At 36.5% G+C, this 14,205-nt stretch overlaps 1 protein-coding gene across 1 annotated transcript in view; it reads left to right on the top strand.

Annotated features, from left to right (window-relative positions):
- The window catches only part of ADGRV1 (adhesion G protein-coupled receptor V1), a 687,583-nt gene that overhangs the window by 234,599 nt on the left and 438,779 nt on the right, over positions 1-14,205 (top strand). The window contains exons 53-57 of the mRNA XM_023730073.1: positions 2,285-2,507; positions 2,813-3,017; positions 7,377-7,523; positions 10,023-10,278; positions 11,883-12,085. Coding sequence (XP_023585841.1) covers positions 2,285-2,507; positions 2,813-3,017; positions 7,377-7,523; positions 10,023-10,278; positions 11,883-12,085 — 1,034 coding nt within the window. The remainder of the gene's footprint in view (positions 1-2,284; positions 2,508-2,812; positions 3,018-7,376; positions 7,524-10,022; positions 10,279-11,882; positions 12,086-14,205) is intronic.

Here is a 14,205-nt window from a genome sequence, read left to right on the forward strand (position 1 = left end):
GACCCTTTCCTCAGAGTCTTCCCTTCATCTCTGAACTCTAGTTCTCTCCTGAGGACACTGCTTCTGTACAGCCTTCACTGATTACTCTGTCACTTGCTGGTTACTTCTTGTATTCCTAGGTCTCTAAATGTTGGGAATGTGTGCTTTAGCACTTAGTCCTAGGACTTCTGCAAATCTATACTCACTCCTTAAATAATCTCATCTAGTTGTGTTGCTTTAGTTTTTTTTTTTTTTTATAGTTTTGCTAAATGGGAGATAATTCTATAATCAATACTAGTTAAAATGCTATTCTCCAAGGTAGAGATTTTTTCTTTATAAATTCCCTGGCCTAATTTCATGATCTTGAACAATACAAATGTCTGTTTTCTGAGCAAACTCTTCCTGCATACATAAATGCAAATTTGAGCCCCCCCCCCATTTCCTACTGAGAATGTCTAATTATCTATTTGCCTCCTACTTTACTAATCAGTTTGGAGATGAAGTATATAGGCTGTATCTACCAGGGTTAAGACACCTGTTCAGACCACCTAATCAGTTATGTTAAGAACACTTTTGTTTATGATCTTGACTGAGATGGTAGAATCTTTAACTTTGGGCGATGTTGAATTCTCTCTGGGGAGCTTGCCTTTTATTGACTGTCTCCAGTTTTACGAAGCTTTATAAAAAATATATGGCCATTGTCTTAGTCATCTAGTGGTGCTGTAACAGAAATACCACAAGTGGATGGCTTTAGCAAAGGGGAGTTTGTTCTCTCACAGTCCAGTAGGCTACAAGTCCAAATTCAGGTTGTCAGCTCCAGGGGAACACTTTCTCTATCCGCTCTGGAGGAAGGTCTGTATCATCAGTCTTCCTTTGGTCTGGGAGCTTCTCTGCACAGGAACCTCAGGTCCAAAGAGTGTGCTTTGCTCCTGGCACTGTTTTCTTGATGGTATGAGGTTCCCATGTATCTCTGCTCGCTTCTGTCTTTTATATCTCAAAAGAGATTGGCTTAAGACACTGTCTAATCTTGTAGAACTCATCAGTATAACTGCCGCTAATCCATCTTATTGCATCATGGCGGTAGAGTTTACGACACATAAGGAAATCACATCAAATTACAAAATGGTACACAATCATACAATACTGGGAATCATGACCCAGCCAAGTTGACTGATATTTTTGGGGGACAAAATTCAATCCACGACAGCCATTTTAAAATGAAAACTTATTAGTGACACTTTTCTTGGTAATCTGTACCTTTACATGCAACTTTTACTAAACTGCAATAGTACTTTAATTGCTGTAAGTAAAAATAATCAATAGTTATTGCTATGTAAATGTAAGGATATTGGATGTTATGGGCTAACATTTTAAAAGACACTCGTCATTTCCAGTTCTGCTATTTTGACACCTAATCAGCATTTGTTGCGTGTTTCTCTACAGTTTCTTATTTTCTCCACAGTTTTAAGTGGTATATACAATGTAGTAAACCACTTTCCCCTAGATTGTATTTCTGTAGATACAAACATGTGTCATTGTTTTGAACTACTAAGAGCGTGGATTCCTAATGACATTTCAAAAAGCACTGGCAGAATAAACTTTGAGTCATAATATTGTTCATATCCTTTGACCTAATTAACCACCCTTAAGAATTTATCAATTGGAAATAGTTAAAATGAAGAATTCTGTCTTTATTGTTAGCCTTAATATTGAAAAATTAAATGAAAAACAACTATAAGCATCCAATATGGGGAAATTATTAAATATACTGTGTAGATCAACCCTATAGATTATTTTCTATGAATTAAATTTGTAAATGCCATGTAGCAATATAAAAATGTGTATGATATAGCATTAAGAAAAAAGTTTTTATTTATATTGTTTATAATTATGTCAATTATGAATTCATATGGATGATGACTGGAAGGGAAAATACAAAAATTAAATATTTGGTGTGGGATTTTGAGCATTTTTTCACTTTAAAAAATATCCTACCATGCTATCCATAAGTAAATATTAAGACAAATACAAAAGAGTCCAAAATCTATTTAGGGTTTTACCAGTTAGCAATTTCTTTTTTTTTAAATGGATTTTGTGTCCATTGTCAGGCTGGCTTGATTATTCCATAGCATTTAAAAGTTATTGTTTACTTTCAGTTATTTCAGAAATTGAATTATGTTGAGTTATTTCAGAAATCGAAATGGAACCCTGAGAGTTATAAGAGTTTTGCTTTGGGTTGAATGTAAGGGAAGTGTGAGGTTACTACTTACATTTCAGCCTACTTACCTTTCTTTCCTTCCTGCAGTCCACATACTTCTTATTGGCCAAGATGTGTCTGCTCTTTACTGCTGGAATTCAGAGCTGAATCAGTTCTCTTTTGTTCTGGGAGGACCTTCTGCTCATGATGCAGCTTCTGTTACAGTGAAGTCCCTTAATTCAAGCAAGAATTTAATTGCGCTAGCAGGAGCTACCTACTCACACATATATGAGCTGGCCTACATCTCCAGGCAGTCTGACTTTATTCCTAGGTAGGTTCCACATTTTATACCAAATGTCCTTAAGCTTTATGCCGCTTAATTTCTAAATCTTTAATTAGTGACTGAAAAATGTACAAAATATAAGAGATATTGATGAGCCAGAAATTTGGTAATTATCTATATTTCTAATGTCTATTCTACCAACTTGTTCAGTATTATATTAGCATTTTTAACTATAATTATTTATGGAATACTTTAATGTTAATAAATGTAATGAGAGTTTTATGAGTAATCTACTATGTTTATTTCTTAAATTTGTTGTAGTTGACTTACTCTATATATACTTCTTATATTAGTTCAGGTGAACTGATATTTGAACCTGGAGACAGAGAAGCTATAATAGTGGTAAATATCCTTGATGATGTAGTTCCAGAGGAAGAAGAATCCTTCAGAGTTCAACTTAAAAATCCCAAAGGAGGAGCGGAGATTGGTATTAATGGTTATGTAAAAATAACTATTGTGTCTAATGATGATGCCTATGGAATTGTTGCATTTGCTCAGGTAATAATACTGAAGATTTTTTACTTAGAAGTCAAAATGATTTATTCATTGTTTTTATATAGTAGTTGTTATTAGCACTCACTGAGTCAAACTTTGAGTATCTTAAGCCTTTCTCTGTTCCCTTTCTCTGGCTGCACCCCTACATTGCATTCTAAAGTGAACTCTTCTGACATCATCATGTTTACAGTCTTATACACCTACCCCTCTGAGTTAACTTGCCGTAATCTTTTATTGCTCTGATTCCTTTTTTATAGGCTTCGATTTGAATTGGTCTGGGCCTAGGAGTTTAGCTCTGCTCTTAGCCCTGTTACCAGAGGACAATGATGAAGCAGATTCCAAATGCACTAGTGTACTACATCGCATCACAAACATCACATACATATATATTACTTTCCTGTTATTCCTTTGTTATTTCCATGTGTGATGTTTAAGGTTGTGTGGTTTTGCTTCTTTAGAGAACCCAGCCAAAGACACCATGTATTCAAAGAGAGAGATGTTTATAACTATAGGTGCATTGTACACCTCCAGATACTTTTTCTTAAATAAATAGAACCATGTAAATCTTCCCAGCTCTACAGCTTCCATGCCCAAACTTCATATTCATTTACAAATGCGCAAAAAGACACTCATTCTGATGCATCATGTATTCCCGTTTTGCAAGGTATATCCTGATTTCTTAGCTAGAGTTATAACTGTAACTATCACGCATCTTTCTCTGAAATATTCTGCAAGTAGAGAATACCTGACTCAAGCTGGCTTAAACACCAAGAAGATGTCCACAGAGAAGGTGGGCTTCAGGGTGGGTGGTATACTCAGCCATGTCACCATGGTCCAGGTTTTTTCTACCTCTCCACTTTGCCAATACAAAGCTGAACCCTCATTTGCTTGTTTGAAAGTTCATTTGTCGTTTGTTCATGTCCGGTTGCTGAGAAGGAAGTGCTTTATGTGGCTGTCTCTTAAAGTAAGGAAGATACTTCCCAAAAGCCTCCAGAAAATTTATTTACATGTCTGATTGGCCACAACGGGGTCACATGTCCATTCATTCGTTCATTCTTCTTGCAGCAGATATTTAACAGGCACCTCCTATGTGCCTGATAGATACTATTTCAGGTGCTGGAGATACGGCAGAAATAAAGCAGTTAAAGTCTCTACTTTCATGGACCTTTAAGTTGTAGAGGGGTGCAAGAGACAGGTAGTAAACAAAGAAATGAGAAGCATATGTACTATATGTGGTGGTGATAAGTGCTAGGGAGAAACATTAGGCACGTAAGTCAGATGGAGGATGTGAAGGAGGGGTTAGAGGTTGCTGTGTGTGAAAATCTGCGATACGATGATCAGGAGGGTCACACTGAGTAAGTGACATAAGGGCAAAGGGCTGGAGGAGAGGAGGGAGTGAGTTCTGTGCATATCTGGGAGAAGCATAATCAAGGCAGAGGAAACCATAGTAAGGACAAAGGCACTGTAGTGAGGGCTGGCTTGTCTGAAGCAGCAATTAGGCGAACTGTGGCTGAAGTCAGTGTTACAGGACGAGACAAGGTCCAAGAGGTGAAAGGCTAGTGGATCATCTTGGGCCCCTAAGGCCATACATAGTATTGAATTTGGCCTCTGAGGAAAATGGGGAGCTTTTCCGGGGGTAGGGGGTTGAGGTGGAAAGTGGAGCCCTTGTTGGCGCAGTGGTTAAGAAAGAGCTTGGCTGCTAACCAAAAGGTCGACAGTTTGAATCTACCAGCCACTTCTTGGAAACCCTATGGAGCAGTTCTGCTCTGTCCTACAGGGTTGCTATTAGTTGGAATTGACTCATTAGCAACGGGTTTGGTTTTGGTTTCTGTGGGGTAGAAGAACAAGATGATCTGACTTACATTTTAAAAGGACCATTCTGGCCACAGTATTGAAGATAGTTGATAAATTGGCACAGATGGAAACAGATCAGTTAGAAGACTATTGAAGTAATTCAGCAATAAGTGATAGAGCAATCTGAAGGATGGAGTTGGCAGTAGAAGGAGCAAGTTTGGGGGAGAAGATGAGTTTCGGAAACAATAATGTCCTGAACCAATTGCTTGCAACGGTCTCGAGACTTTTACCCAGTCTGGCCCATCCCTGGGGTTAAGGGCAGGTCAGCTGCATCTTAAGGCAGCACTGCACAACAGAAATGAAATGCAGGCACATGTGCAATTTTAAATTTTCTAGCAGTGACATTAAAAAAGGCAGAAAGAAACAGGGTAAATTAAGTTTCACATAGTATTTTATTTAACCTAATATATCTAAAATATTATAATTTCAACATATTAGTATAAAAATTATTGATGAGATATTTTACATTCTTTGTTTTTTTTTTTTAACTCTGTGTGCATTTTATACTTAAGACTAGCCACATTTCAAGTCCTCAACTGCCACATGTGGCCCGTGGCTACCATAAAGGAGGGTGCAACTCTAAGACATATGAGCTGGGGGAGGGTTACAAAGAAGGAAAAGAAGAAGAGGACCCCTGTCCTCGCCAGCTATTAATATGAATTGTTTCCACACTGTTTGTCTCAGCTCATGCGTTGCCTTACCAGAAAGGCCTTCCCTGATTTAAGATTGCAACTCCTCACCATCATTCTATATCTTCTTATACTGCCTTATTTTTTTTGTTGTGGCCCTTACTATTCCCTAATTTGTCTATTGTCAGTTTTGTTTATTTCTACCAGAATTAAAAATAATAATAATAGTAAAAAAAAAAGCTGGGATACTCCTCTGTTCATGGCTTTATTCTTGTGCCCAGAAAGTGCTTAGCACACAGTTCATGCTTAGTATGAACCTGTCATTATACAGGAAACAACACTCACATGGCCTGCTTAGGGTCTCATACATGAATGTAGGTCAGAGCTGGACTTCCTGTGGGAAGAATCTACTTGCTTTGCCACTTAGTTTCATCTTTTTGCCTGGAAGCTGTGCTGCACATGGAGAGCACAATCTATTCCACACCTATTTAAATATGGTAGATTTGTCTTAATGAAGCTTAAGCTTATTCCAAAATTGCTCCAAAAACATAAGTCACTATGGTTTAATCCTTGGCAATAGATAGTATTCTGGTTTCCTTCAGTAAGTTGAGCAGAATTTCTCAATATGATCCTCTTGTGCCTGAATACTTAGTTCCAAGATGAGATTTAGAGTTTCTTGCATTATTTTGTGACTGCTTTAAATCTTTATTTTTTTAACTGCCATTAATGGAGGGTATGGAGCCAGATAGAGCCTTCTCTTTTACAAAGCATTTTCATTTGTTAATAAATTATTTGCATATTTTAAAATCAAGTCATTTTCTGCAGGAATGTATAATTACCTTGAGCAAGATTTTATTACTATGTAACATCTGTAACAATATGTTAAAATGCTGTATAAAATATCACTATATAATAGAATCTCTACTCAAATTAGCATTCTAAGTAGAAGCTTTTCATAAACTTTAAGAAATGAATGGAGTAGTCTCTCTTCAGATTACCATAGTAAAAAGACAAGAAAAATGTTAATGGGAAGATTTAAAAAAATGATCTTTATACTCCATATGCCTGCCCTATTGCCTATGAAGAAACCACAGATGTCATAAGCAGGGTTTCTTTGAAGTATTGATTTTATGAGAAAGTACATTAAATGACTGGCAAAAAGGATGTTACAAGTATTAGGTGAGGATTGTTATAGTCACACAGAGTAGAAATCAGTTTGAAATGAGAGAAACAGGGTAGAAAGCATAGGTGAGAACAAGAAGAAAGTGAGAAATTCTAGCAGAAGCGAAAGGAATATTTCTGATAAGAATAACAGTCTTAAAGACCATGAGCTAAGGATAAAACACTATCAATGGAAACCAGATAGTTAGAAACATTTTAGAGGATATGAATTTAAGGATACAAAACATTTGCAAATGATCAGAAAGGGATCTCTGAGTCTCATGAGACCCTTACCTATGGATGCGACCTTGGCGACCACGTAGGCCAAACTCTTGTTTTCCAAATCAGAAACAAAGACCCAGAAGGACTGCCAGAGGTCACACAGAGGAAGAACCTAGTTCTCCTAGCGCCCAAGGAAACTGTCCTTTCATCTTGAAGAAAATTTGAAGAATATAGAAAATATAAAGACAAAAATAAAAATAATCTTATAAATATTAACATTTGCATTTCTTTTAACTTAGTCTTTTGCATATTCAAACCTGCACATTTTAAAAAACAAAATCATGGTCATTCCACATTACTGTTTTTTAACTATTGTTTTTCACTTAACAGTATATCGTGTGCTTAGTATTTTGAAAATTTTGAATGCTTAGTAATATTAAGTAAAGTATGCCTAGATAATTTCTAATAACCTTGTGGCTTTCTGTGCATTTTTTAGAATTCATTATATAAGCAGGTGGAAGAAATGGAGCAAGATAACCTAGTAACCTTGAATGTTGAGCGCTTAAAAGGAACATATGGTCGTATAACCGTAGCATGGGAAACTGATGGAAGTATTAGTGATGTATTTCCTACCTCGGGAGTGGTATGTAATTTACACAAGTATAGGACAGTCATTTTTAAATTGTGGTTACTATTGATGTGTGGGACCAAACTCTGCCTTATGGATGAAGTGTTTGAGTTTGATCATGTCAACACTGGATTCCTACTGTGACTCTAATCACTGTAGAGAAGGATATAACTTAAGGTTAGTTTTGTTGTTGTGGTTATTCTTTTTTCTATAATACCAAAATTATCTGTAATAATAGTTAAACTTTTTGAGGTTCAGTACATTAACTGGCCAAATTTTAGTTGTGTTATATGGTCAGAGAAGATAAAACCAATCAAACTGAGGATGGAAACATGGTGATCAAGATTTACGTAAATGGAAGCAGAAATAGTGATCAAGTCTGTGTAGATAGCTAGATTTATGAAAAGCTAGATTGGGTTAAGGAGTGATAAAAGTTGAATTTCCTATAAATAGACTTTGTGATGGAAAATTGCGGGCAGAAGGTTTATTGAGGAGATATACCTATAAGGCAATAAGGAAGATGGGAATGTGCAGAGGCTGAGACTGATCCCCAGGTGATTGATTGTAACTAAGGTCAATTCTGTGGGGGAGCTCTGGAGCCGAGGTGGTACTTTGGAGTTATTTCCAGTTAGGGGAAGGAATGGGGCTGAACCTCTGCATTCCCATGTTGGTCATCCTTGACCTTAGGCCACCCTCTGAGTGGGGCATAACCTTGGGTGAGACAGTTCATTGCAGCTGAGGGCAATACCCAATGAGGAACACCATTACTATTATTACCAGCAGCAGGGGAATGAGGGCATCAGCCCAATAAGGGATCTAGGCAGAGGAGCACAATATCCACTACAGGAGGATAGTATAAAATTGGGATTCAGGCTCAGAAATGGAATCAAAATAAACCAAAGAAGCAGATGACTTGCAAAGAGGAAGGTTCAGGGAGCCTTTAGTAGCTGGTTGGGAGATGGGTTGCCTCCTTGGCTTGCCTTAGGTTTCAGATTAATCCCTGAATCTTGGCCAAATGCTTCCCCAAGGAGTTCTTAACAAAGAACTCTCACGGAATTGCCTCAAACAGGTGTATATTGTGATTCGTCATTTCTAGCTTCCTGTATCATTTGAAAGGTGATTGGAGCTTCTGTGTATTAATGTTATAACAAATATAACTGCACTGAATATTTACATTATACAAGCTGCCAAAAATATAAGTAGTATCTCTTAGGTCCTGTATGTTCTGAATTATACTATTTTTCCCAATTAAAATTTCTTATATAAACATGATTAAAATTATTTCTAATTTAAATGCATATTATCATAAGTGTAGGTTATGTTTTGGAAGAATTAATTATTTTATTCAGGAGCCAGTAAAATTTTTCTGTAGAAGGCAAGATAGTAAATATTTTAGACTTTGTAGGACATACAGTCTCTGTCACAACTTTTTAACTCTACTTTTATACTTGAGCACAGACAATATGTAATTGAATGAGTTTGGCTGTGTTCCAGTACAACCTTATCTGCAAAAATAGGCAGCCAGTTGGATTTGACCAACTGGCTGTAGTTTACTGACCCCTGATTCTATTAATAAATCTCTTGAGTTTAGATCTTCAAGTGCTTTCTTTAGTTGGAGGGATGAGTGTTAGACAGAAGCAAAGGCGTGCAATTGGGTAATTGTAAATAGTTTGCAACCATATTGCTGGAGAATAGGGTATGAGTTGGGGAACAGTGAGAATTGGCATTCAAGAAACAAGAAGAAACACTTTCAGAAAAGGCTTCAGGTGTCTTTTAGAAAATTTGGATTTGACTCTTTATATACGGGAGAGACATCAAAAGATTTTACACAGGAGGAAAGAGAGGCTTTGATTTGTATCTCTTACTTATCTTTCTCTCCCTATATTTTAGTTGATTCGATGTTAAATATTACATCTATTGAAAATTTGACTAAGGGAAATAGCAATTCTGACAAAATTTATGTAGAGAAAAATGTTTAAACTAGTGGGCCACCTTATTGTATTTTTATAGCTTTTTATATATGGTAGAGCCTTGGTGGTGCAGTGGTTAAGAGCTTGGCCACTAACCAAAAAAGTTGGCAGTTTGAATCCACCAGCCACTTCTTGGAAACCCTATGGGGCAGTTCAATTCTGTCCCATAGGGTTGCTATGACTCAGGATCAACTTGATGGCAACAGGTTTGGTGTTTTTGTTTGTTTTATATACAGTATCTGGGGCTTGGATTCCTAGAGAGAGACTATGTACTCTATATTATAATGGAATGTAGGCTGTAGGATATGACAATTTGGCTACATGTTCTATTAGCATACATTTTAGAAATGGTTCACTTTTTATTTTTCCTAATAACCTTTCACTTTTTATATAAAAACATTTTATTTATTTGTAGAATCATATTTTGCTTCTTGAATATCTTGTTATGTAAGTTGTGGTCAGTATTAAACAAAATCAAACATTTTTGATATTCTTACTGTGAAGTGATAATTACAAAATAAATATTCTTTCTTTAAAACTGTAGATTTCATTTTCTGAAGGCCAGGCACTGTCTACAATCACCCTGACTGTTCTTGCTGATGATGTACCTGAGTTATCCAGGGTTGTGACTGTAACACTCATCGGTATTACCACAGAAGGGGTTGAGGACCTATCAAAAGGTGCTACTATTGATCAGAAAAGGAACAAGTCTGTGATAACTACTCTACCGAATGATTCACCCTATGGCTTGGTGGGCTGGCATGCCGAGTCTCTCTTTGCTAAAGTAGCAGAGCCAAAAGGTAATCTTGTTAAATATTTTTCAGGTTCTAATAAGAAATTTTATTGGGTAATTTAATTTTAATATTTACAAAGAATGTAAATTTCTCTTTTCATATAACTTTCTCAGTTTGATAGGTCATACCCCATTCTTTTCACTTTTCCTTATCTTTATTAAATTTTGCAACCATGTAATCCCTTAGCACTAATGCTATAGGAAATACTTTTATAATGCTATAGGAAATACTTTTACTCTTTTAAGGTACAACCATCATAACTGAAATATTAATATTTTAGTAAGTCATGACTGTTATTCTATTTCTCTTTTCCTCTTTTTTTTTTTTAAGCTGTTCTCTCTCCTCACTCATATTTCCTGTCTAGAGAAGATTTTCAATAAATACAGGGAATCATGGGCCACACAGTGAAATGCACATGATACTTAAGGTGCTAATTATTTAACCTAAAGCAGTAACTAGAATATTTTTTTTCCTGTGAAGCATATGGTGGTTAGTTCCTACATCCTTTGAGTTTAGTGATGAAATCTTCACCTAAATAACTGTTTGTATAAACTATAGGATAAATAGATTATTGTAGATAAAGGTCATTTGACTTATGTATGTATATACTGGAAAATACTATGTGAAGGTTCTGAAATTTATGGTTAATACCATGGGCATCCTGCTTTCATGAACTTTTTATTTAAATAATGGAGAAAAATGACATATTGTTATGCAGCTTTGCCTTTATATATCCATTTATATGGGAATAGAAGCAATGGATTTACAGTAAAATAATCCATTCATTAATTCATTCATTTTGAAACCACCTGGTACATACCAGGAATTGAGTTTTATGCTCTGGAAACAAAGACATAGTCTTTGGTCATCAGGAACTCACAGACCAGTGGGGGAGATTAATAGGCACATTTGGTTTTTCATCTTATGTGGCAAGTGAAATAAAAAAAAAAAAATCTATGAAGTGAAATAAAAACTAAATGCTGTGAAATACGTTGAGACTTGTGGTAGGTGCCTTACTAGAAGAACAGAAGCTCTCTTATTCTATTGATTAATCATTAAATGATGATTGTCATTTTTAAGGCTCTTCTGAGCATTTGTAATCAGCAATAAGGCTGAACCTGCATATAGGTGCTTTCCTAATATTTCCTGAAATTTCTGTTAATGTCTATGACATGTGCAACATAGAAAAGTGCATTAGAGAGCCAGAAAGTTAGGGTTAGAACTGGGATATGATGCTAGGAGTTGAAGATGATTCTCAGCACAAATTTGAGGACAGGGGAGACAGGAACAATATATTCCTTGAGAGTATAAATTGTCTTTGTCTTACCTCTCTTTCCTTAACTGTCTCAAAGGAATAATGTAGAATATTCCATCCTAAGTGCTTTGTAGGAGCCCTGGTGGCAAATGGTTAAGAGCTCGGCTGCCAACCGAAAGTCAGCAGTTCAAATCTACCAGCCACTCCTTGGAAACCTTATGGGGCTGTTCTGCTCTGTCCTATAGGGTCACTATGAGTTCGAATTGACTTGATGGCAACGGGTAAGTGCTTTGTAGAGCACTGACAGCAAATACAAAAGCTTATTTACTCGAAGCATGTTCATCGTATCTTACAGAGAATGTCACTTTTCTTCAATTACTAATTGTTCGAGATAAAGGATTATTTGGGGACATTGTCATTCACTTGATAGCTAAACCCAATTTCCTACTGCAAATCAATAATCAAGCTACTGAAAAAGAAGATTATGTGCTACAAGAAACAGTAATGATAATGAAAGAAAACATGAAGGAAACTCATGCCCAAGTTGCCATTTTGCCGGTGAGTCTAGACTGGAATGAATATGATGTAAAATAGAGTTAAATACTCTTAAAGGTAAAACTCTTTAAAAAAGATCCCCTTACACATAAAAATGTGAGTCCTTTTATATTTCCATTCAGAGAATTAAATATTTAATAACTGGCTGGAAAAAATGACAAGTGTATCAATTATTTATATTTATTTTTGAGACTGGAATATTGTTTAAATGAACTTTGATTGAATCCACTATTATGTGGTTTGATTAATTGTTTTAAAGTAATGTCTTCTGAATATTAAATGTCCCAAATCAGTCTGGTAATTTTCATTGCTGGTTTTAATTTCATGATACGGTTAATTGAATCAAGTTTCAGATGGCTTACATCTGGTTTTAACTTCTTTAGAAAAGAAATCACATGCGTGTGCACACACACACACATGCACACAGAGAAAGGGAAAGAGAGGGAGAGAATATGAATGAATGAGTAGAAGAATATACCAGTAATGATGTACAAGAAACTGAAAGTGGCCGTAGTGGTAGCTACTGGAGAGAACAATCAAAGAAAACCATGAGAGATGAGGTGAAAAGAGACTTCTTCCCTTTTCCCTGTATATTCCTTTTGGTTTTTGAAAATTTTTATTATCGATTCAAAGTAAGTAAAATATTTTTTTAAAGTGAGTAAAACACAGGCTTATATCTACGTTTGTAAATCTAGAGTTTGTCTTAGGCTGGTTTCTCTAGAGGAGCAAAACCAGTGAAGTGTATATATAAATATAAATAGAGATTTATTTCAAGGAAATGGCTCACCCAGTTGTGGAGGCTGGCAAGTCCCAAATCCGTGAGTCAGGTGCTGGGGTGGAGGCTTCTTCTGACTCATGTGGTTGCAGGGGCTGAAGAATCCCAAATTGTCAGGTCAGGTGGCAGGCTGCTGTCACACGGGGTTGTGGGAGCTGGTGAATCCCAAAACCTACAAGTCAGGCGGCAGGCTGCTGCCTCACGTCCTAAGAACCAGAGGTCAGACAATAACAACTTGGAAGCAGGATCAAGAGCGAGCTTTGCCAGAACATTCATATATATTGGATGCAGGCCACACCCCCCAGGAAACTTCCCTTTCAACTATTTGGTTGCTTACATCATATCATAAAATGTAGGATCATTACATGATATCTGCCAAACCACTGAGAATCATGGCGTAGGCAAGTTGACAAATAACCTTAACTTAACCATCACAAGTTTTCACTTTAAAACTGTATGTTGTTGCTGTTAGGTGATATCTGGTTGGTTCCAATTCATAGCGCCCATACATACAACAGAACAAAACATTGCCCAGTCCTGCACCATCTTCACAATCTTTGCTATGTCTGAGTCCATTGTTGCAGCCACTGTGTCAGTCATCTTGTTGAGGGTCTTCCTCTTTTTTGCTGATCCTCTACTTTACCAAGCATGATATCCTTCTCCAGGGACTGGTCCCTTCTGATAACATGTCTGAAGTACGGGAGACGAAGTCTTGCCATACTTGCTTCTAAGGAGCATTCTGGCTGTACTTCTTCCAAGACAGAGTTGTTAGTTCTTCTGGCAGTCCATTGCATATTAAATATTCTTCACCAACACCATAATTCAAATGTGTCAATTCTTCTTTGATCTTCCTTATTCATTGTCCAGCTTTCACATGCATATGAGGTGATCTAAAATACTATGGCTTGGGTCAGGCACACCTTAGTCCTCAAGGTGACATCTTTAACACTTTAAAGAGGTCTTTTGCAGCAAAATTGCCCCATGCAATATGTCCTTTCATTTGGCTACTGCTTCCATGGGCATTGATTGTGGATCTAAGTAAAATGAAATCCTTGACCGTTTCCATATTTTCTCTGTTTATCATGATGTTGCTTATTGGTCCAGTTGTGAGGATTTTTGTTTTCTTTATGTTAATGTGTAATCCATGGTGAAGGCTGTCGTCTTTGATCTTCATCAGTAAGTGCTTCAAGTCCTCTTCACTTTCAGTAAGCAAGGTTGTATCATCTGCATATTACAGGTTGTTAATGACTCTTCCACCAATCCTGATGCCCCGTTCTTCTTCATATAGTCCAGCTTCTCAGATTATTTGCTCGGCATACAGATTGAATAAGTATGGTGAAAGGATACA

Source organism: Trichechus manatus, unplaced genomic scaffold, assembly GCF_000243295.1.
Source record: "Trichechus manatus latirostris isolate Lorelei unplaced genomic scaffold, TriManLat1.0 scaffold00032, whole genome shotgun sequence".
In the NCBI taxonomy this organism is placed as follows: domain Eukaryota; kingdom Metazoa; phylum Chordata; class Mammalia; order Sirenia; family Trichechidae; genus Trichechus; species Trichechus manatus.